At 38.9% G+C, this 24,711-nt stretch overlaps 1 protein-coding gene across 1 annotated transcript in view; it reads right to left on the bottom strand.

Moving 5' to 3' along the window:
- SLC39A12 (solute carrier family 39 member 12) overlaps window positions 1-24,711 on the bottom strand; it is a 79,740-nt gene that overhangs the window by 33,238 nt on the left and 21,791 nt on the right. Inside the window, exons 4-7 of the mRNA XM_052651225.1 lie at window positions 24,031-24,203; window positions 18,924-19,095; window positions 11,121-11,293; window positions 6,206-6,358 (exon numbers count right to left, since the gene is read on the bottom strand). Of these exons, the coding sequence (XP_052507185.1) occupies window positions 6,206-6,358; window positions 11,121-11,293; window positions 18,924-19,095; window positions 24,031-24,203 (671 nt within the window). The remainder of the gene's footprint in view (window positions 1-6,205; window positions 6,359-11,120; window positions 11,294-18,923; window positions 19,096-24,030; window positions 24,204-24,711) is intronic.

The raw sequence follows: 24,711 nt of genomic DNA, 5'->3' as shown, positions 1-24,711 counted from the left end.
ACGTTTTTTCCCACTATCACATTTAGATGAAAATAGTACTCTTACATAGATCAGAGTCTTCCATAGAGAGCTAGAGGCTACCTAGATCATCTGTAATTCACTCTTAAATTATGAAAGCCTTTATGAAAGCCAAAAGCTGTAGGAAAAAATGATTCTTGACTCTTGACCAACGTTGACCCTGTTCCTGTATGGCAGATCATGGATCTAGAATTCATCTTCTGATCTTTAAGTGGATTGTGGAGAAGAAGCCCTTGTAAACCCAATATTTCAATTCATTCATTATAGCATAAGATGCTGTTACTGTTGTTTTCCAGTCAGTAAAAAAGAAAATCTTACTCATTAATAAAGGAGATCCACAAACTTACTAAAATAATATATTTGAAAAGGTCTTTCATCCTTGCACATGGTAGGGAAGCGAGATTTTGAAATTGACTTCTAAGAGTTGAGATGATACGATTTCATTTCAGAGACTGACTTATTTTTGATTTCAGGAAAGTCACTTTCTCTCCTTAGGCCTCAGATTCTTATTCTAGCATGTGAAAAGAATACTTCATGTCTGCCGGTGGAACATTTTTAGAAGTATACTCACATTACCCAAAACTGTGGAAACGTTGAGACAAATTTCATGTGAGACAAGCATCTTCTTTAAAAAAGTAAAACAGAGAAGGTAAACCTAACATTCAAATGTTAGAATAACAACAGTTATTGGAAAGATGTAATGATAGGCTAATTTTGGAGAAGGATGGCTGAGAAGAGGGGATCTGAAGGATTAAAGGAGGTAGACAGGACTCTTGCCTAAAACTGATGGATCTAGAAACAAAAGAAAAATATGTAGATTTTTAAATTACATCATATGAAAAGCCTGATTATAATCAAAAGAGTCTATAGTCTAATAAAATACAGGAGTTCAAATATTTATTCCAGGATTTTTTTTCCCTCAAAAAGCTCTATATTGTCACACTATGTAAAGGAATTTACAGGCAAACATCCTTTGATGATTGGAAGGATTTGTGAGTTCCTCTCCTTCCTTAAAACACAGGAAACTGGACCCATCAAACAATCCTAAAAGTTCATGTTACTCTATCTCTTTTTAGGTTGATCTTACAGCTTAAAGAACAATAGAAATGGTGAAATCTCTTATTAGTGAGATAGCACAGTCAAATTGTTCTAAACTCATTACATTAGCATCAGAATTTTGCTTATTTGCATCTTGGGGCTCTGGCCCCTTCATTCACACAGAAAGAATGAGGTTACCATTAAAGTGATTTAAAAACTAATCTCAGGGATTTCCCTGGCTGTCCAGTGGTTAGGACTCAGCACTTTCATTGCTGGGGCCTGGGTTTAATCTCTAGTCAGGGAATTAAGATCCTGCAAGCTGTTCAGTGCAGCCAAAAACAAAACAAAACAAAAAGTGTGATCTCAACTTGAAGTTATCTTCTTTCAAACCACATGTGACGTATCTAAACACTAAACACAACAAGGCTTTTAAAGCTATTATTTTAAAGCAATGTTTTATGTTCGCATCTCTGAATTGGCTGTAACTCTGCAATCTACTCCCAGACTTGTATTTTGCCTGGTTAATGTCTCAGGAATAGCTTACTTCTCTTCACTCAGGAATCTACCCTTGAACTGTCATGCCCTCATTCAGGATCAGGGTTATGGGAGGCATGTTTTCTAACTGTGATATACTTTCATTTTTTTCCTGGTCCTTTTCTTATGACTTTAAGAACTTGAATGAGAATATTGTTTTGAACTTGACTGGAGGTTGTGTTTTATTAATTAATTTATTTTTAGTTGGAGGATAATTGATTTACAATTTTTTGTTGGTTTCTGTCATACATCAACATGAATCAGCCATAGGTATACATATATCTCCTCCCTTTTGTTTTGAGAATTCACATGGAAGACCTCTGTCGTGAAAAACTCAGTGTAACAACAGGCACTTAACTATGAGACATCTTCTTAGGCAGAATCACTCTCTCCTACATCACAAAATGAATGCCCCCACTCCTAAACGCTCTAATTCCTTGCTCAACATTTATTTGGCCTCATCTAGTCATGACTAAGGGATTACTCAGAATGGAGAAATCTCAAGGTCAGTTGGTTTATGAAAACTTGTAAACACAGTGATGAAGTATATGTATATTATGTCAATCTGATCCACATGTGTTTCAAAGAGGTGCAGATAGCAGTGACTTAAATCTACAGAAAATGCATTTACCCCTTGAAAACAGCCTTCAGGTGCTTGACAAAGTTTTCCAAATAGGATTTATCATGATCAAGAATAGGCAAATCAGGAGGGGATTCTACTTATCTAGCCTACTGATTTTCATCTGTTTATCAAGGAATAAAAGAAAGAAGGTGATCAAATCAGAAGACTACTTCAGATCAGTAACCTACCAACTGGATAGTTGAAGCAGATTTGCCTCTGCCTGACTGGTCACTTAATTCAGGGTTGAATGCAAGATGGCGGGAATGCACCCCATGCCTGTTAACCAATGACACGCCCTGCTGGATGAGGATGGTTTAAAATTAGTGCTGAAGCCAGAAGAACACAGGTGCAGCCTTTGTCAATTCCATGGCTCTATTTAACACTTTGTTTACTGGCCAAGGAGGTAGATGACACAAAGAGATTACCGGGAGAATTTCATCAGGATAAATACTTGCTAAAATGGAGAAGCACAGGACTGTGCCGAATATCATGCATATTATCAGTGCTTGAAAAATGCAACCTCAAAAATTTTAGTCATGATTTACAAAGGTTGAACAGTGGTAGTTTTTATATTGTCACTTTTATTTCCCACAAAATTAAATTACGAGTTCCTTCAGATGGAGAATGATATCCAAAAGGATGATAACTGAAACTGTATTACACCTTATAACTACTAAATTAATATCTCCAGAAAGACTTTCACCAATTAGAGTACATGTAGCTTCTAAAATATTCACATTCCTTTTTTTTTTTTTACACAATATCATGCATCTTAAAATTACATTCTTAAAACTCATTTTAAGTTCCCTGACAAGTCCAAGAACAATCTGAAAAAAAAAAAAGCATAATTTTTAGATATACAGAATTTACTTCACTCAGTTTCATCTGGTTACATTTCTGATTATTACACATAAGTTGATATACTGGCTTTGTAAATTAATTTTCCAGTCCAAGAATGGTAGTCTCTTGTGTGTAAATGGGGATCCTTTAGTATTGTCTTTAGTGCTTAGTTAGATTCAGTTCAGTTCAGTCGCTCAGTTGTGTCCGACTCTCTGCGACCTCATGAACCGCAGCACGCCAGGCCTCCCTGTCCATTACCAACTCCAGGAGTTCACCCAGACTCACATCCATCGAGTCCGCGATGCCATCCAGCCATCTCATTCTCTGTCGTCCCCTTCTCCTCCTACCCTCAATCCCTCCCGGCATCAGAGTCTTTTCCAATGAGTCAACTCTTCGCATGTGGTGGCCAAAGTACTGGAGTTTCAACTTCAGCATCATTCCCTCCAAAGAAATCCCAGGGCTGATCTCCTTCAGAATGGACTGGTTGGATCTCCTTGCAGTCCAAGGGACTCTCAAGAGTCTTCTCCAACACCACAGTTCAAAAGCATCAATTCTTCGGCGCTCAGCCTTCTTCACAGTCCAACTCTCACATCCATACATGTCTACTGGAAAAACCATAGCCTTGACTAGACGGACCTTAGTCGGCAAAGTAATGTCGCTGCTTTTCAATATGCTGTCTAGGTTGGTCATAGCTTTCCTTCCAAGGAGTAAGCGTCTTTTAATTTCATGGCTGCAGTCACCATCTGCAGTGATTTTGGAGCCCAAAAAAATAAAGTCTGACACTGTTTCCACTGTTTCCCCATCTATTTCCCATGAAGTGATGGGACTGGATGCCATGATCTTCGTTTTCTGAATGTTGAGCTTTAAGCCAACTTTTTCACTCTCCTCTTTCACTTTCATCAAGAGGCTTTTTAGCTCCTCTTCACTTTCTGCCATAAGGGTGGTGTCATCTGCATATCTGAGGTTATTGATATTTCTCCCAGCAATCTTGATTCCAGCTTGTATTTCTTCCAGTCCAGCGATTCTCATGATGTACTCTGCATAGAAGTTAAATAAGCAGGGTGACAATATACAGCCTTGACGTACTCCTTTTCCTATTTGGAACCAGTCTGTTGTTCCATGTCTAGTTCTAACTGTTGCTTCCTGACCTGCATACAGATTTCTCAAGAGGCAGGTCAGGTGGTCTGGTATTCCCATCTCTCTCAGAATTTTGCACAGTTTATTGTGATCCACACAGTCAAAGGCTTCGGCATAGTCAATAAAGCAGAAATGGATGTTTTTCTGGAACTCCCTTGCTTTTTCCATGATCCAGCGGATATTGGCAATTTGATCTCTGGTTCCTCTGCCTTTTCTAAAACCAGCTTGAACATCAGGAAGTTCACGGTTCACGTATTGTTGAAGCCTGGCTTGGAGAATTTTGAGCATTACTTTACTAGCATGTGAGATGAGTGCAATTGTGTGGTAGTTTGAGCATTCTTTGGCATTGTCTTTCTTTGGGACTGGAATGAAAACTGACCTTTTCCAATCCTGTGGCCACTGCTGAGTTTTCCACATTTGCTGGCATATTGAGTGCAGCACTTTCACAGCATCATCTTTCAGGATTTGAAATAGCTCCACTGGAATTCCATCACCTCCACTAGCTTTGTTCGTAGTGATGTTTTCTAAGGCCCACTTGACCTCACATTCCAGGATGTCTGGCTCTAGATGAGTGATCACACCATCACTCTGCGCCGTCGCAGCCTGGCACTCGGCCGCTGCCCCTGACCTCAGAGGTGGGGTAGCTCCTCTCGGCTGCACTCAGTGCGCCGGCCGTCGCAGCTGCTTGCGCTCAGTCTTAGATTAGAGCTCCTTTTGTGGAGGTTAAACCCCTAAACTTTTAGAGTAAGGGTTGGGATTGAATCTGCCATTCCTAATTCCTGAATTGTTATAGATAGCACTCTAATTGACCCCATGCCAAAGAACCACTTTGATTCATTAAAACAGAAATTATTTCACCGAATTTCATTTAAAATGTATTGTGAAAAGCTTCAAATATACAGAAAAGCTGAAAGAATTATGACGTCAACATTCAGACACTCACTACCTAAATCCTACCATCAACATTTTATACACTTGTTTTATCATCCATCTATTTATCTACTATCCTTTATCCATCCATCCATAAACCTATTTTTGATTCATAAAATAGAAATTTTGAATAAATCTAGGAAAGATAAACAAAAAGTGCTGACTAATGTTTGCCCCAAGACAACCATTTTACAGCTACATGAACAGGTAGAAAGTTAGGAAATAAACAGAAAACCATGAAGACTGCAGAATTGCAGGGCTTTGTAGGGAGTTTATTTTAGTCTCCTGGAGTTTTTTTGAAAGCATTTACCTTTTCAAAACATCCCACAAAACTGTTCACCAATTCTCTTATGGGATCATATATAAGAGCAAGAGGAAACAAAATCCATATAATAGCCACACTGCATCTTACATGTCATCCTATATGTAGAAATTGATTAAAAAAAAAAAACAGGCACTGTAAAAGCAATTACTCAAGCTGAAAAAAAAAAAAAAAAAGAGTTGCCACCGTTTCCATTCCTGAATTTCTTGTTTTCATAATTTTAAATGTTATCCCCTAGATGGGGGCATGGCAACCCATTCCAGTATTCTTGCCTGGAGAATCCCATGGACAGAGGAGTCTGGCAGGCTACAATCTATAGGGTTGCAAAAAGTTGGACACAACTGAAGTCACTTAGCACACACACAAGATAGAAAGTGATGTGTGGTTTTATGAATTTTCAAAATTTTTGTTTGCTTTTTGTTTTGAGTTAGGTAAAGGTACCCAAAACACAGATTCATAGCTAAACCTTTAAACCCCCTCATTCTCAAATATGAAATAGTCTATTTCTAAATTAGCCATCAAGGCCAAAAAACAGGTTATAACAAGTATAGTAATGGGCCAGAAACAGATGTTTGAAAAATTAATAATCGTGCTTACAGGGATGCTGTCTGTCAGAACGATCTATGCATTCTAGAAATCAGAGCCTCACCCCTTAAACAGACAATCTCATGAAGATGCCAATTACTTTTGAACAAGTAGCTCTGAAATAAAAGACAAATATCATGAAGCTCTAAAGCAAAAGATAAATAAAATTTAAAATATACCTTGGCACTTGGTGATACAAGAAGAATGAAACATTTTTCTATTAAGAAAAATCCATGGATGCCTCCAATTAATCCCAACAGTTTCCAAATATGCCCTTTGTTTTCATAGAAATGTCCAAACTCTGAGGTTTCCTGCATATGTAAACCAAGAATCTAAAAAGAAGAAACAGACATAAATTTTGGTGACCTAAACGTACATGGGTAGATCCATTGTTGAATACATTCAATTTCCATTTTGGGGAAGCCCATGACAATATCTGAGATCATTCACAGCCAGTTTACTTCTAAACATATGAATCCTTCCACTGTATGATTTACTCAGGGTCAAATAAGATGTGAGAAAAGAAAAAAGAGCTTTGAATAACCTCTGCCAAAGAGCAGACTAAAGCCTAAGCTTATCTCAGCAAGTGCAGCTTAAATTTTCATACATTCTCAGTCCTTTAGCTGAATGTTTTTCAGTTCAATCTGTCCCTATTTACACAACAATGCCCTATAACAAATCAATGTCTTCTAATATCCAGAACAAATATAAAGATACATTTCATCCAGGGTTTATTCTCCCCATGCCTCACAGCAATTAAAGCTGTTAATCAATGTTCAAATAAGTAAGAAATCCACCTGAAAGATTTTTTTCCATTGAGTATGCCCAGCAATATTGTCAGCTCCTTGGGACATAAAAGGATACCAGAAAAACATTAGGAATTTTCCTTGAGTTAACTCATCCCATTGGTTGACTCATCCCATTGGTTGACCTCATGACTTCTTGTGAGCAAGTAAATTATAATGTATCATATTCCCTTCATAGGAGAGGACAGTTTGGGAAAAAATTCAGTGGTCTCCACATTTAAGATGTTACTGATCATTAAATTTTAAAAAGAATTTATCTGTGTATATGTTCATATCAATGTGTATAGATATTTATGTATGTATACATGTAGGTACATATGTGTACATGTGTGAGTATATGTATAGAACTCCGTGTACACATTGATTGTATGGAAATCACTAAAAACAAACACATACTAGCCCACTTTTTTTTTAAAGAAATTTTTTTAATGTGGACCATTTTTAAAATTTTTATTGAGTTTGTTACAATATTGCTTCTGTTTTATGTTTTGTTTTTTTGCCCATGAGGCATGTGGGATCTTAGCTTGCCAACTAGGGATCAAACCCTCACCCCCTACACTGGAAGGTGAAGTCTTAACCACTGGACTGCCAGAGAAGTTTCCACATTTTCTTTCGGTAAAGACATTGAAGGACACTCCCCCAATATTTGTGATTACCATTATTTCACAAAACAAGGACACTGTAATGTCACAAAAGAAACAGGAAAACCTCATAATTTCAGAATAAAATGTAGTTCTTAAAGTAGAATCAACATAGCTAGTTAAAAGAGGAAATGATGCCAATGGGATTTTTCTCATTTCTATGCAGACCTTTAAACACTTGCCTTGGATCACGTTTAGGAACCACTGATTTTTCTAGCTTTCTGCCACACTGGTACTGTGTCTGTCTTCCTCTTCTCGATAACTTCTGTCCTCTCTTTCTTCAAGTAAAGCAACTGCCTTCTCAGCTACGTTTTCCTCTGTAATATATCTCCATAGGCCAGTTGACTGTCCCACCCAACCCACATCCAAACCTCCTGCCTTGGGCTCTGGGCTTTCCCACTGAGGGAGACCAGGGAAGTCTTAAGATCCTTTTGCTACTTCCCAGGATCCTGGGCTGTGAAGAGCTCTGCACCCACTACAGTGACATAGAAACAGGCTTTGGACACTGCCTCAAGCAAATAAACCCTGAAATATTTCCAGAAAATTAGATTACCAGGGAGATTAAAACTAATAATGGTTTGTTTCATATCTACAATGCTCACTTTGCAATTTTCAGAACATCTAATAATTTTTGAGCCTGTAACCAACAAGAGGGACCCTGGAGGAAAATGCCAGAGGCTTATGGAAAGTTTTCAGATCTCAGGTTTTGTGAGAGGAGGGGGAATCATTTGCTCATCATGATCCATCATAGAGATCTCAGAAGGAATAGATAACCTCATCTGAAGACCCTTTTCCCTGAACTCTTGCATCTCAGGTCCTAACCCTTCCATTCGGAGAAGGCAATGGCACCCCACTCCAGTAATCTTGCCTGGAAAATCCCGTGGATGGAGGAGCCTGGTAGGCTGAAGTCCATGGGGTCGCTAAGAGTCGGGCATGACTGAGCGACTTCGCTTTTCACTTTCATGCATTGGAGAAGGAAATGGCAACCCACTCCAGTGTTCTTGCCTGGAGAATCCCAGAGACGGGGAAGTCTGTGGGCAGCCAGCTATGGGGTCGCACAGAGCTGGACATGACTGAAGCGACTTAGCAGCAGCAGCAGCAGCAGCAACCCTTCCATTTCTGACAAATAAAGAGCCTCCAGAGACTTCAACAAAGAGCCAGCTGCTGGAGATTGCCTGTTTCTTAAAGGAAATCTATGGCTCAGGGGTGAAGAATCCACCTGTCAATGCAGGAGACATGGGCTTGATCTCTGGGTTGGGATTATATCCGGAGAAGGACATGGTAACCCACTTCAGTATTCTTGTCTGGGAAATCCCAAGGACAGAGGACCTGGTGGGCTACAGTCCATGGGGTTACAAAAGAGTTGGACACAACCTAGTGACTAAACAAACAACAAAAACAGACACTAATAGTTGGGCAAGAAAGAGAAATTCATTTTGATGGTTCAAATGAAGACGGTTTTAACGATGGTGCCATGATAGGGGTGTGGGCAGGGTCAAGGGTATGAATGAGGAATAATGAGACACCCCAGAGACTAGCAACCCCAGGAAACCATTACCACACTGAAGGCTGAAAGGGCAAAGGGCAAAGGTTGGAAATAATGTTACTGAACTTTAATGGAGATGGAGCTAGGGACCCATGGGAGCTGTAATATTGCAGGTAATGAGCTGCTTCTAGAGACAGTGTCAGAAGGAGGGAGCAAGGAAGAAATACCCCTGCCATTTTCTCCTCCTACCTTGGCCTTTCACCCACTGGGTGAACCCAAACAACAATCCAGACTGCAGGGAGCTAAGGGGATACAGTCTTCTGGGGAAGAACACACAGCGGAGAAGGGCAGAGAATGGATCTGATGAGGTTGGGGGCCAGCAGAGAAAAACTAGTATATCTTATAGCCCATTCATTTTTATTTACAGATACTCACCCTTCATGAATTTTCCTTAATAGTGACAGGGACAGAATAAAGGGATAATGTAGGTGATTATATAGCTAATTATACTACAGGGGATTGAAAGTAGAAAAATATATGGGAGACCCTTATAAGTTAATGATTACTCAAGAGAGCAGGTTTGCTTAACCACAAAACCAAGCAGACTTGTTTAGCAACAAAAGCATGCAACAGAAGCACAGGACGTGCCCCCTAAACAATAAAACAATGGTGGCACGAGACCCACATCCTGCTTGATGAGCTCAAAAAATTAACAATCCCTAGGACAAAAATCAGTAATTTATGGACTTAGCTTGAGCACGTAGGGACAAGAAAACTCTCCTGCCCAAGCTGGACGAGGAGCTGATGATGGAAGCAAGACGTCTACTCAAGGAAATGTTCTTCTCCCCCTCCCCCTCATCCTTTGATTATAAAACCATAGCCCACTAAGTTCTCAGGGCGTGGCACCCCCTTGGAAGCCTCACAAGTGTGCTACTCTAATAAATCACGTCTTATCTATCACTTTGCCTCTCACTGAATTCTCTTCTGCACTGAGACATAGAGGACTGTGGTACCAAAGCTCTTTGGAGCTCCAGAAATGACACCCAATGGTTTCAATAGGAATTTGTATCTGAGCACTTGTTTTTTAATTTTAAAAATAAGAACAGCCTGGTGAATCGAATGACTGATCATCTCTTTTCTCCTGCAAGGGCTTTGGGGAAATAGCAGTGATTTCCAAGGGAAACACTTGCCACTGTATCTATGCATCCAGGTCGTTGTGAAATTCGTCATCAGTTCCATTCAGTTCAGTCGCTCAGTCATGTCCGACTCTTTGCGACCCGATGAATCGCAGCATGCCATGCCACTCTGTCCATCACCAACTCCCAGAGTTCACTCAGACTCACGTTCATCGAGTCAGTGATGCCATCCAGCTATCTCATCCTCTGTCGTCCCCTTCTCCTCCTGCCCCCAATCTCTCCCAGCATCAGAGTCTTTTCCAATGAGTCAACTCTTCGCATGAGGTGGCCAAAGTACTGGAGTTTCAACTTCAGCATCATTCCCTCCAAAGAAATCCCAGGGCTGATCTCCTTCAGAATGGACTGGTTGGATCTCCCTGCAGTCCAAGGGACTCTCAAGAGTCTTCTCCAACACCACAGTTCAAATGCATCAATTCTTCGGCGCTCAGCCTTCTTCACAGTCCAACTCTCACATTCATACATGACTACTGGAAAAACCATAGCCTTGACTAGATGGACCTTTGTTGGCAAAGTAATGTCTCATGCTATCTAGGTTGGTCATAACTTTTCTTCCAAGGAGTAAGCGTCTTTTAATTTCATGGCTGCAATCACCATCTGCAGTGATTTTGGAGCCCCCAAAAATAAAGTCTGCCACTGTTTCCACTGTTTCCCCATCTATTTCCCATGAAGTGATGGGACCAGATGCCATGATCTTCATTTTCTGAATGTTAAGCTTTAAGTCAACTTTTTCACTCTCCACTTTCACTTTCATCAAGAGGCTTTTTAGTTCCTCTTCACTTTCTGCCATAAGGGTGGTGTCATCTGCATATCTGAGGTTATTGATATTTCTCCCGGCAATCTTGACTCCAGTTTGTGCTTCTTCCAGCCCAGTATTTCTCATAATGTACTCTTCATAAACACCTACAATGGCTAAACATAAATTGAAACTAGAAACAGTCCAGATGAAATGGAAAATAGCAGCTTACCTGAGGGATGAGATGGAGCAGAGCATCCCCAGAAAGTGTCCCAACAGCTAGGCCCACAAACAGCTGTAAAATGAGCCTGTAGTTCTCCTCGCAGCTGTGGAAAAGGATCAGTGTTGTCCCAAGCATGGAGCCCAGCGTAAGCAGGGTCACCGCCACAGTGCTGTAGCCATATTCTGAGTTAAAAAGAGATTGCAAAACCAGTCAGAGGCCCCTGTGAGTGCTTCTGCCAGTGAACATGGTAAAAGAATCCATCCTATACTACAATAGCTAGGGATACAAAATTGTTTTGTGAGTGCTATATTGGATTTAAGGTTTTAATTTGTAAGGAAAAGAATGAAAAGATTTTTACTAATTTACTCCATTGTTTTGAAGTTACCCTGATTTCCCCTTGTTAAAAAAAGAATCACTGTAGCAAGGAGCTAGCTTACCTCCTACCCTCAAAGAAAATAATTTCTCTTGCTTTTAACTACAACCTTGGGACTTCCCTGGGGGTCCAATGGTTGAGAATCCGCCATCCAGTACAGGGGACATGGGTTTGATTGCACAAGCCACAGGGCAACTAGACAAGACAGCAAACTATGACTGCTGAGCCCCGTGCACTCTAGAGCCCATGAACTGCAACTAGAGCAGCCCCCTCATGTTGCAACTAGAGAAGATTCTACACGCTACAATGAAGACCCAGTGCAGACAAAAAAATTTAAACTAAAAAACAAACTACAACCTTCACAGACAGACAGTGGTAATATTTGTCATCTAACCACATTTAAACCTTTCGAAGGCAAGAAGCAATGGGACAGAAAGAGCATACGTTCTGGGCCACTGTAGATCTGTATTTGTGGACAAAATGAGTACTTTCTTCCAAAAGGTCTCAAAATTATTTGTAATATCAGAAGTTTTTACTATTCTCTGTGACTAAAATGAGTGACTGCATTTGTAAAAACTAATCAATGAATGAATAAAGGGTGATAATATAAATTTGGACAGCCAAACTTTTCAATTATTACAATAATTTTTCTGACCCCTAAAATATATTCCATATTTCTAAGATTCTATATTTTTAAAAACATTCAGAAAGTACAATTTTTCACAATTATTCCAATAGGAACAAACATGTGGAAAGAGAGAAGAAATAAAAGAGTAAAGGAAGAAAGGAAAGAGAAAGATTAAAACAGAAAAAAATGGCTTTCAGAGTCAAGTGTACATTATTTGGGTATAACCCATATTCAAACACCATTTTCCACTGGTTATAGATATTCAGGGCAAATATTTTGTTTCAACTTATTTAGAAATTACTAACTTGTTTGTAAACAATGAAGACAGGTCATTACCACATTAAATTATCATTTCCTTTTGTAACTACAAATAAGTGACAAATTAAATTGAACAATTCAGTTATCATACTACTTAAAGCCCACTGAAGATTTTAAGAAACTACTCTCTTCAAGTTTGTTATAATTGAAGATGTTGCATCTTCATCATTCTTGTACTTTTCTGGAATGTTGACTCTCTACAGTAGATCATGTTAATGACACTAGCTAGTAAGATGATAATAAGCTTGTAATGTGAAGAGGACCTTTATTAAATTATACACTCTGCCATTAAACAGAGATTGAACATTAAAACGAAGTTGGTAGCATACTCAGAGGAGGCTAAAAAACTTTCACACTTTGATTTTTTTTCCACTGTCACCACAACTCCTTCGCAGCTATGCAATCTCTACAAATCGGTTGTTGTTCAGTGAATATACAGTTTCAGTTTTGCAAAAAGAAACAGTTCTAGAGATCTGTTGCAGAGCCATGTGAAAATACTCAACACTACTGAACTACACTCTTAAAAGGATTGAGATGGTAATTTTCATGTACTTTTTTACCACATTAAAAAAATAACAAGGGAGAATTCCCTGGTGGTCCCGTGGTAGAGACTCCTTGCTGCCAATGCATGGACCGTGGGTTTAATCCCTGATAGGGGAGCTAGGCTCCCATATGTCATGCAGTCAAAAACAAAAATAGTTGAGAATGATCATACAGCTGCCTAAAGGTTTTACTTTGCTCTAATTGAATATCTATTTTATTTAAGAAATTCCTAGAGATAGTTTCACATCCCACTTTTCCACAAATAGACTCTAAGTGGGAACATGATTCTTCTCAACTAACCTGTAAATTAAAGATATTTGAAGTTTAACATGAGCACCCAGCTGTCTAATCAAGTTCACAGTTACCACACTTTTCTGGTAGGTACAAAATATCACCAAATGTCAAGAACTCACAAGGACAAATTAGAGGTTGATGTTTCCAAGGCAAAAGGCAAAGTTTCAAGTTCTTTTTCCCTTTGTCCTGAGGATGGCTTTGTTGCTGTTCAGTCACTAAGCTGAATCTGACTCTTTGCAACCCCATGGACTGCAGCACATGAGGCTTCTCTGTCCTCCACTGTGTCCTGGAGTTTGTTCAGATTCATGTCCATTGAGTTGGCAATGACATCCAACCATCTCATCCTCTGTCATCCCCTTCTCCTCCCACCTTCAATCTTTCCCAGCATCAGGATCTTTTCTAATGAGTCTGACGTTCTTCACATCAGGTGGGCAAGTACTAGAGATTCAGCTTCAGCCTCAGCCCTTCCAATGAATATTTGGGGTTGATTTCCTTTAGGATTGACTGGTTTGATCTCCTTGTAGTCCAAGGGACCCTCAAGAGTCTTCTCCAGAACCACAGTTCAAAAGCATCGATTCTTTAGTGCTCAGCCTTCTTTATGGTCCATCTCTCACATCTGTAGATGACTACTGAGCTACAGTGTGGTTTTGGAAGACAAAGGATGTTCCATTCCTTAAGAGCTTGTAAAACTTTCTAGGTCTTCTATGAGTCAGATTCCACCTGCTCTCCTGTGGCAAGAATCAATCTGAAAATCATAAAATCTCTGACTTTTGTTGCCACCAGACTCTGCAGACTTACTCTAGTTCCCTGTATAGTGTCATGGTGTCTTGATTGGACTCAGATTCCTTATAAATGTTTCTCATCCTTACAACAGAACTGGACGTACTACCAATTATAATAAAATTTTAGTCAATTCCAAGCAGCTTCTTTGAATAGATCTGAAATGATTTCTACTCGGCTATAACATTCTTTCCTGGAAATTCAGTTGAAGACGGCTCTTAGAAGTTGAGTTTCAGCATACTGAACACTGTGTTCTTAATAACGTCTTTCTGTGTCTTCCACTCTTTAACATCTTACATTCCTGCACTTTCAAAAGGCCAACATCACAAGTCTTTCTCTTTAGTTATATGATGCAACATTTTAAATTGAGGATAGTGATTTTTTTCAGGTTCTTTAGTGAGTATGGTTTGTATGAATTTTTCTCAGGAAGACTGTTTCCTAGAAGGATATAGAAGTTAATTTAAGAATAAACTTTTTCTTGGATCTTCAGTCCAAAACCCTGTTTCTGAATGGCCTATATGACCAGACATGGTGCCAGGGAGTAGAAATAAATATGGGAGCTCCTAGGTGCCATGATCCAGTCCTGTTCATCCATTTTTGAGCCATCACTGGCCACAAGGTGTTGAATTATTTAGCTGCTCATTTTTAATGAAGTTTTCTTCCTCTCAGTGAATGTGAAGTCTTAAATACATAGGCCTGACATGATGAGTCACTTGATGTAGAACCTATTAGGAGTTAGAAATAAGGGCTGACTAATTCGGCTATGATGGGCATTGCAGACTATCTCAAAGAAGAAAAGTAGTTCTGAAGAAAAAAATGTAACATCCTCAGATCAAAGGTAATATTTTACATATGGTTAACTGCCATATTTTTACTATTCATCACACATGTTCTTAGGCCACCATTTTTTGGTTGTTTTTCTGGTTTTATTTTTCCAAACTCTCTCAACACAATTAATTGAATGATTTCTCCACTGATTAAAGTCCCTTCTGGGATGAGGTTGTTTATGGATTCTCTATTCTGTCCAATTTTTAATCTAACAGTCCACATGCCATGTGTCCAGTTCTGCACAACATTTTATAACTACTTATGACTAGAGTTTATTAAAAACAATAGGGCATTTTGGTAGGTGGTGAGAAAAATATTTCCTCACTCTGAGATCATTTTGATCATCATTTTGGTTCTCATTTTTATGTCTTCAAAAGATCTTTATGAAGAACTCAGGTAAATAAAGTGGCATTCTTATTGCAAGAAAATAAATAAACTTCAGGTGCTTTAAATTTATAGAACACACTTTTGTACATATTATCCTACTGGAATTTTACTGGTGTCCTGGAAGTCTTACAATAAAGCTCACCTACGGTGATGATGTTATGGGTCACAGGTGAGTGCGAATTTTTTTTTCTTTTGGCTGTACCACGCCACATGTGGGCTCTTAGTTCCCTGACAGGGGACTGAACCCACAGCCTCTGCATTAGAAACATGGAGTCTTAACATCAGGACTGTCAGGGAAGTCCCAAGTGTGAAGTCCCAACTGTCAGGGAAGTGGTCCCTTCACTTCCTGGAGCTGCCACATCCAGGAGGCTCGTACCTCCCTGGCCTGGTCACTGCCAACCCAGAGCAGCCTCTTTGATTTACCCCAATATGCCTTCATTATTCCATGTGTATCATGGTGCATGAAAGGATAACAAGCCTTGTGGGATCACTGCTTCCCACGGTGCAGGGAAAGAGACAGGCTTGAGAAATATAGATTGCAGAAGATCACAGAGTTGGCTGGGGACAGACAGCATGATTCAACTCTGCATTTCTGATCCTGACACTGATATTCTTTCTCTTATACGTTGGTATTTCTCAACTGTTAACTTTTTCTTTTTTGCAGAAATGTTCATAGTAAGTTTTTTCAAACAGCTAAAAACTGAAAACAATCCATTTTTTAAAAGGTGAATGGTTAAGCAAAATATGGTATATTCATACCAAAGAAGCAGTTCAGTTCATTTTCTCAGTCGTGTCTGATTCTTTGCGACCCCGTGGACTGCAGCACGCCAGCTTTCCTTGTCTATCACCAACTCCTGGAGCTTGCTCAAACTCATGTCCATTGAGTAGGTGATGCCATCCAACCATCTCATCCTCTATCATCCCCTTCTCCTCCTGCCTTCAATCTTTCCCGTGTCAGAGTCTTTTCAATGAGTCAGTTCTTTGCATCATGTAGCCAAAGTATTGGAGATTCAGCTTCAGCATCAGTACTTCCAATGAATATTCAGGACTGATTTCCTTTAGGATTGACTGGTTGGATCTCCTTGCTGTCCAAGGAACTCTCAAGAGTCTTCTCCAACACCACAGTTCAGAAGCATCAATTCTTCCCTGCTCAGCCTTCGTTATGGTTCAAATCTCACATCCATACATCACTACTGGAAAAACCATAGCTTTGGCTAGATGGTCCTTTGTCAGCAAAGTAATGTCTCTGCTTTTTAATATGCTATCTAGGTTGGTCATAACTTTTCTTCCAAGGAGCAAGCGTCTTTTAATTTCATGGCTGCAGTCACCATCTGCAGTGATTTTGGAGCTCCCAAATATAAATCTCTCACTGTTTCCATTGTTTCCCCATCTATTTGCCATGAAGTGATGGGACCAGATGCCATGATCTTCGTTTTTTGAATGTTAAACTTTAAGCCAACTTTTTCACTCTCCTCTTTCATTTTCATCAAGAGGCTTTTTAGTTCCTCTTCACTTTCTGCCATAAGGGTGGTATCATCTGCATATCTGAGGTTATTGATATTTCTCCTGGCAATCTTGATTCCAGCTTGTGCTTCATCCAGCCATGACGTACTCTCCATAGAAGTTAAATAAGCAGGGTGACAGTATACAGCCTTGACATACAAATTTCCCAATTTGGAATCAGTCTGTTGTTCCATGTCTGGTTCTAACTGTTGCTTCTTGACTTGCATACAGATTTCTCAGAAGGCAGGTAATGTGATCTGGTGTTCCCATCTTAGGAATTTTCCATAGTTTGTTGTGATCCAACAGTCAATGGCTTTGGCGTAGTCAATGAAGCAGAAGTTTTTCTAGAATTATCATGCTTTTTTCTATGATTCAACAGATGTTGGCAATTTGACCTCTGGTTCCTCTGCCTTTTCTTTTCTAAATCCAGCTTGAACATCTGGAAGTTCTCAGTTCATGTACTGTTGAAGCCTGATTTGGAGAATTTTGAACATTACTTTGCTAGTGTGTGAGATGAGTACAATTGTGCAGTAGTTTGAACATTCTTTGGCATCACATTTCTTTGGGATTGGAATGAAAACTGACCTTTTCCAGTCCTGTGGCCACTGCCGAGTTTTCCAACTTTGCTAACATATTGAGTGCAGCACTTTCACAGCATCATCCTTTAGGATTTGAAATAGCTCAACTGGAATTCCATCACCTCCACTAGCTTTGTTCATAGTGATGCTTCCTAAAGCCACTTGACTTTGCATCCCAGGATGTCTGGCTCTAGGTGAGTGATCACACCCACCATCGTGGTGATCTGGGTCATTAATACCTATTTGTGTAGTTCTTCTGTGTATTCTTGCCAGCTTTTCTTAATCTCTTCTGCTTCTGTTAGGTCCATACTGTTTCTGTCCTTTATTGTGCCCATCTTTGCATGAAATATTCCCTTGGTATCTCTAATTTTCTTGAAGAGATCTCTAGTCTTTCCCATTCTATTGTTTTCCTCTATTTCTCTGCATTGATCACTTAGGAAGGCTTTCTTATCTCTCCTTGCTGTTCTCTGGAACTCTGCATTCAGATGGGTATATCTTTCCTTTTCTCTTTTGCCTTTCACTTCTCTTCTTTTCTCAGCTATTTGCAAGGCTTCCTCAGACAACCATTTTGCCTTTTTGCATTCCTTTTCATTGGGGTTAGTTTTGATCACTGCCTCCTGTACAATGTCACAAACCTCCTTCCATAGTTCATCAGGCACTCTGTCTATCAGGTCTAATCACTTGAATCTCTTTCTCTCTTCCCCTGGATAATCATAAGGGGTTTGACTGAGGTCATACCTGAATGGTCTAGTGCTTTTCCCTACTTTCTTCAATTTGAGTCTGACATTTAACAATAAGGAGCTCATGATCTGAGCCACAGTCAGCTCCAGGTCTTGTTTTTGCTGACTGTATAGACTTTCTCCATCTTCAGCTGCAAAAAATATAATCAGTCTGACTTCGGTGTTGACCATCTGGTGATGTCCATGTGTAGTCATCTCTTGTGTTGTTGGAAGAGGGTGTTTCCTATGACCAGTGTGTTCTGTTAGCAAAACTCTGTTAGCCTTTGCCCTGCTTCTACTCAGTAATAAAAAAAAACCAATTTATTAATACACAAAACAATCTAGATGGATTATAAAGAAATTTTGATGAGTGGAAAAAACCCCTAAATCCCAAAAGGATACATACTGTAGGATTTCATTTCTATAGCATTCTTGAGATGATAAAGCTATTCAACTATGATCTGTGATTCAACTATGGTCTATGATTGAGTCAAAGATAGGGGATAGAATCGATTTATGTAAGTTAGCCACAAAATATAAATGAACTGTAGTATAGCATAGGTGGTTAAAAACAAGGACTAGGGGGCCACACTGCCTGTATTTGAATCCCAATTCTATCAATTACTAGCTACGTGTCTTTTGGCAAGTTATTTAACTTCCAGGTACCTCAGTTTCATCATCTCTAAAGTGAAGATAATAATAATTTCTAGCTGGCAGCATTGTTGTAAAGACTCACTGAGCTGATCAAAGTAAAATGCTTAAAACAGTGCCTGGTGTATGGTACATATCCTTCCTTCACCATCACGAATCCATTGTGTGGATTGTGTGCATTGGCTTTCTGAGTGAAGAGCCAGGACTTACTCTCCAGTGTGGTGGGTGCCATCTTTGCTTGTTGGTCCTGGGGCAGCTGGCAAGAACAGCTGAGCAATTGCTGAATGATTCCTGGACTCATTTGCTTAAAGTCCTCCTTAGAAATGGGTGAAATCTTGTTCTGGAGAAATATGTTCACCAGCTGCCCGGCAGAGAAGCAAGTCTGTAGGAGGCAGAACATGTTTTTACCAACCTCAGCACTGGACCAAACTCACCATCAACTACCATCCTGGAGGAATCAGGACTAAACTGGAAGGGTTCGAGTCAACACATGAAGCCATTACTATGTGTGCTTCCCTGCACCCTTCTGTCCATACATAACTCTCGAGGACTGCTTTTCATCTCTGATTAAAGCCGCTGCATCTCACTTTCGTTCTGAGTATTGTGTAGTAGGAGCTTTGCACACATTTTTCTTTCCTGAAAAGAGATGCACAATGTTTTACGATGTGCTGGATGGTATTCTAACCAGCAGCCTAAGCAAGCCTTAAGACTTGGGGGAATGGCTTTGTATTATTAATGAAGTTAAAACTTTATAGGATAAACAGGAGCTCTGGAGGAATAAGATCATTGTCTTTAATATTATCTGATTTAATAAACCTGTGTCGGCAACATGAATTTTCAAAAGCAATAAAAGTAAAGGTAATATTTTTAAAAGTGAATGCTGTGTCAACTTGCTGGTGTGGAAGCACTAAACGATATGGTGAACTATGTTCTTTGACAGCCCTTCACCACAAAAACAATTGAAATCATTGTTATCACTTACAGATTTCACTAATTTGTATCTATTTTTTCATATTGTATAGGGATATTTATGAAAGAAGTAGCTAAACAATAAATGAAACAGATTTCTAAAAACTGCCTGAAAGCATTTGTCCACTTCAGAAGTGTTAAGGGCTGACATTTTATGCATCAAAAATTACACTGAAAAGTTTTCATATGTGGATGAGAAAGGTGTGTAGTTTCACTAGCACAAACAGATGTCTTCTAATGAAATAAGACCCCAATGCAAGAGCAGTGTGATCTGAGGTCCCAGTAAGTTATCTTTAAAAAAATCAATGATGTCCAAGGATTGATTTGCCATGCTATAGAAAGTAGGGATTTTAAAGACACATGGCTAATCAGAAAATGATGACTTTGCTGGTTTTTCCCAAATACAAATCCTCTGGGATGATCCCAAGGGTTGAAAAGCTTTATCTTGATTGGGAGACGTTTTGTTGCATGGAACAGAGCCACTTAAACCACCAAACAGCCAGAGGAGGATGTATTAAGGTTACAGAGGATGTCTGACATGGGAAGGACAGCCACATTTTATGAGGAATTCAACTGGAAGCTGGAAAATGAAAACCAAAGATTTTTCTCTATTTCTTCAGGACTCTGTATTTTCTCCTTTCTGTTTCCCCCTGCAGACATCCATTTCCCTTCATAGTCTGGCCTTCTCTCTTTAATAAATACATGGGCAGTTACTTCCCTGGCAGTCCAGTGGTTAAGATTTCACCTCCTAATGGATGGGGTGTAGGTTCGATCCCTGCTTGGGGAGATAAGATGCCCCAAGGAGGCATCTCCTGTATGCCCACAGGAAAAAACAAAACAAAACAAAACAAATATTATAACAAATTCAATAAAGACTTTAAAAGAGATCCACATCCAAAAAAATCTTTTAAAAAAACAGGCCATATAAGCACCAACCCATTCCATCTACCTGATGCGAAGAGCTGACTCACTAGGAAAGATCCTGATGCTGGGAAAGAGTGAAAGCAAAAGGAGAAGAGGGCGGCAGAGGATGAAATGGCTGGATAGCATCACTGATTCAATGGACATGAACTTCGGTAAACTCTTGGAGATAGTGAGGGATAGGGAGGCCTGGTGTGCTGCAGTCCATGAGGTCGCAAAGAGTCAGACATGACTTAGTGACTGAACAGCAACATTATTCATTGTAATAGTATGCTTGTAACTGCAAAATACTGTAAATAACTCATATGTTCATAAATAGAAGAAAGAATCAATAAAGTATGCACACATGATGTACTAATATGGAGTTATAAATAATAAAGATCACTGTGAACTGAAAAAAAAAAGATTGGATTGAGTCTGCAAGTCCTGACAGATCTGGTTGTCTCAACAAGGCCATGGATGGGTTTTCTTGTTTCTTGTTATTTGATTCCATCAGTTTTGCCCCCAAGACAGGAAATGACATCATACTGTTCAAATATGGCTGCTGGACTCAGCCCTGTGGGTGGGGAAGGCTTTTCTCAGAAAGATTGGGCAAGAACTCCAAAATGTTTCTACTACAAGAGGCAACAACAGAACATTAAATTTGTAATTTTTTCCCCCTTTATCAAAATAATTTACACCAAAGACAATAGTCTCTTTTGTACTATTTATTAATTATGGAATATAATTATATCATCATTAAAAATACTGACAACGATAAAGGGAAACTAAACATAAGCATCTTATGATGAATCCTTCATAATAAATATTCTTAATGAAAAATGCCTGACTGGGAAATAAAAGAGTGGAGAAATAGACATGAAGAGGATGCCATGCATCTCTCCCTAGTTCATTGTCAAGGAATTGAATAGTTTCCAGTTTTAGAACACCTTCTTGTAGAGTAAGGTTATTCTATTATAAGCTTCTATGCCCTTGATATTTACTTGCTATTCCTATACTATTTAGGTTACTGTTGCATTACATTTCTTCTGAAATCACTAATACAAATGTCCTTAAAAGTGATTCATTATTTCCTTTAAATATTGGCAAACTATTTTTAATAAAAAAGAAAATAGAATGAAAATTAGATGATTCAGTCAATAACATTTAAAATAGCTTTATTCCTTTACCTAAAACTTCAATATACTTGTACACTTGTGTTGATGTGATAAGACCTTTGTGGGAACTTTAAAAACACATTTTCGTTTTGAGAATCACTTAGAGGGCTAGTTAAAAGACAGGATGCTGGGCTCCACAATCAGAGTGTATAATTCAGTAGATTCTGGGGTGGAACCTGAGAATTCAACCAACAGGGTCCCACGTACTGCTGATACTGCTGGCCCAGGGACAACTCTTTGAGACTGACTGGTCCAAATAATACAGGCTGATCTTCAGATTTAGTCTCCTACTTTAGGGTCCCCTCAAGAGTCACAAAGAAAGTGAATGTTGAAACAGATAATTGAGAAAGAAGTGGTTTTGTTTATAGTCATCACAGAAGATGACAGTTACTGTTCTTAGAAAATGCATGTCTTAAGTAAATAATCCCTAAATTTTAAGAAATAACCTTCATTATTTATGCAAACAGGGTCTCCATCAGACAAATGAGTTCTCTTCCTAAGAAGAGCTGGCCCTGAAGGAATATTTAAGGAGACCTCACGAACAAGGATTAATACAGGCATCAACTGGTTACCTTCAGTGACTACACTGTGAGTTTAAAATAATCAACTTTAATTGATGCCTTTACTATGTGGCATAATTAATAGAAATTAACTTTTTAAAATATATCATAGCAAAAATATGAAATACTTCCCAATCATGTATTAATAACTTACAGGAACAACTATTGTTAGAAATGTTTACAGAATTTTGCTCTTTCAATATACAGATTTGTGCTTAATAGGAATAATAACTCATTCAAGATACAAATAAAAAGTAGTCTTATTTTCTTTAAATCAACATTTATTAAACAATAGCATAGTTGTTAAGAGCATAGAATATGCTATGGGCAACTTATGTATATATCCTCAGTTTCTGTGAACTTAATCAACTACTTATTAGTTCCATGACTCAATTTCCTCATCAGTAGGGTAGAATCATTTAACCTAACCTCATACAGCTGTTGTAATAACTAAATGAAGAAATGCAGGGGAAACTCTGCAGTGTCTAATACATAGTCTTAATTTACTCATTAAATATAAGCCATTATCATGGAATATCAGTTTTCCGAGATTTTAAATGATAAGGGCATGGAAGATTTCTATGTGTAACAGAGTCTGAAAAATGCTGAATTCAATAAGACTAAAGAATTTTATTTACTACAGGACCTCCCCAGGCATGTTAATATGCTGCAGTGCAATAGATATCTCTATTTCTCAAACAGATTTGACAATAACACCCCTTTTTAAGAAAAAGGCAGTCTAGTAGTTAAGATTCTGCCCTTCCAATGGAGAGGGTTCAATCCCTGGTTGGGGAACTAAGATCCCACATGCCATGAGGCAAGGCCAAAAAGAACAAAGTATTATCCAGATTTCCCTGGTGGCCTAGTGATTAAGAATCTGTCTGCAGATGCACGGGACACAGGCTTAATACTTGGTCTGGGAACTAAGATCCCACATGCCACCGTGCAACTAAGCGTGTGTGCCACAACCACTGAATCTGCAGGCCCTAGAGCCTGTGCTCCACAAGAGAAGCCACTGCAATAGGAAGCCTGAGCACCATAGCTGCAGAGTAGCCCCTTCTCACTGCAACAAGAGAAAGCCCTCGTGCAGCAAAAAAGACCTAGCGCAGCCAAGTAACAAACAAACCAGGCAAACAAAAACAAGTAGTATCGAGTAGACTAATAAGCGTACTTTGGAACACAACTTCAGGAAGTAAGAATAAGAATATATTTATAGGTCCATATATCACCTTTCTCAAAAACCTTCTTAGTGCCACCTACTACACAAACATTTCTCTGTTGCTCACAATCCAAAGTAATCTCATCATAATCCAATCTAAATTTGAAGCATTCATTCATGATTGTTTTTATATGTCTATATCCCCCACTATCCTGGTAGCTCCATAGGAGCTGTGCCTGTTTTTGTTCAGTTCTTTACCCCTAGTGCACACAATGGTGCATGATAAATGGTCACATGTTTACTGAATTATTCATGAATTCAGTATGGAGGGAAGAGTAATATATACCATTCTCCTAAATATTTTGGCCTCAAGTTTTACATCTGCAGAGATCTACGTGTAAAAGGAAAAAACCCTGACTACACTCTGGAAATAGAATATTTTTACATTTAAGGAAGTCTACATTACCCTTGAAGTTTTCTACAACTCTTAGAGAATGTTCACAGTTGCTTCCTTTGACAGTACAACAGTACAAGAGGAATAATGACAATACCTGATCCCAGGAAACTGGACCATCTTCTGATTCTGGGTCCACGGATACAGATATATTAGGGTAGTCTCCATCATGAATTGTTAGGGTGTTTTGTTTCCTTCTAAGCTGATGGATTTTATCTTTTCTGATACAGGTACTTTTAGTCCAGAGAGTGTTGAGGAGCTTGTCTAGTTCTAGAAATTTCATACAAAATTTGGTGTCAGAATAAAGACAAGCCAGTTTCAGAATAATCACAATTTCACATGGCCACACCATAGATATGTTACTAAGTAAATTTCCAAGTTCTAATGAAAAGCCAAGAAATTATTCTGAATAAGAATGAAGAACATTTATACTTCACATGGATATTGATTCCCTTACAACATCTTGCCTAAGCTTTAGAGCTGAACCATGATGAAATAGAAATGGGCAGTTCCATCAATGGAGTGCCTTCTGGTAAGTCAATTAATTCTTTTTCTAGGTGTTCCCTATAAAAATGAAAACAAAAGATGAAACTGAATTAATCCTTAGAAACGCTATTCCCTTTAACCACCATACATCCTTAGTACATTAACTATGATTTTAAAGTAAAGTCAGTCTAATCATATCCTCTTAAATGTTTAACATGAAAAGAGATAGGAATTGAAAAAGAGCTGAGATTGTAGGGGCAAAACAGACCTCATTTTCTAAGGCAGCTGTGGT

This window comes from Budorcas taxicolor, chromosome 13, assembly GCF_023091745.1.
Source record: "Budorcas taxicolor isolate Tak-1 chromosome 13, Takin1.1, whole genome shotgun sequence".
Lineage (NCBI taxonomy): Eukaryota > Metazoa > Chordata > Mammalia > Artiodactyla > Bovidae > Budorcas > Budorcas taxicolor.
This window is presented reverse-complemented; position numbering and strand designations above follow the sequence as displayed.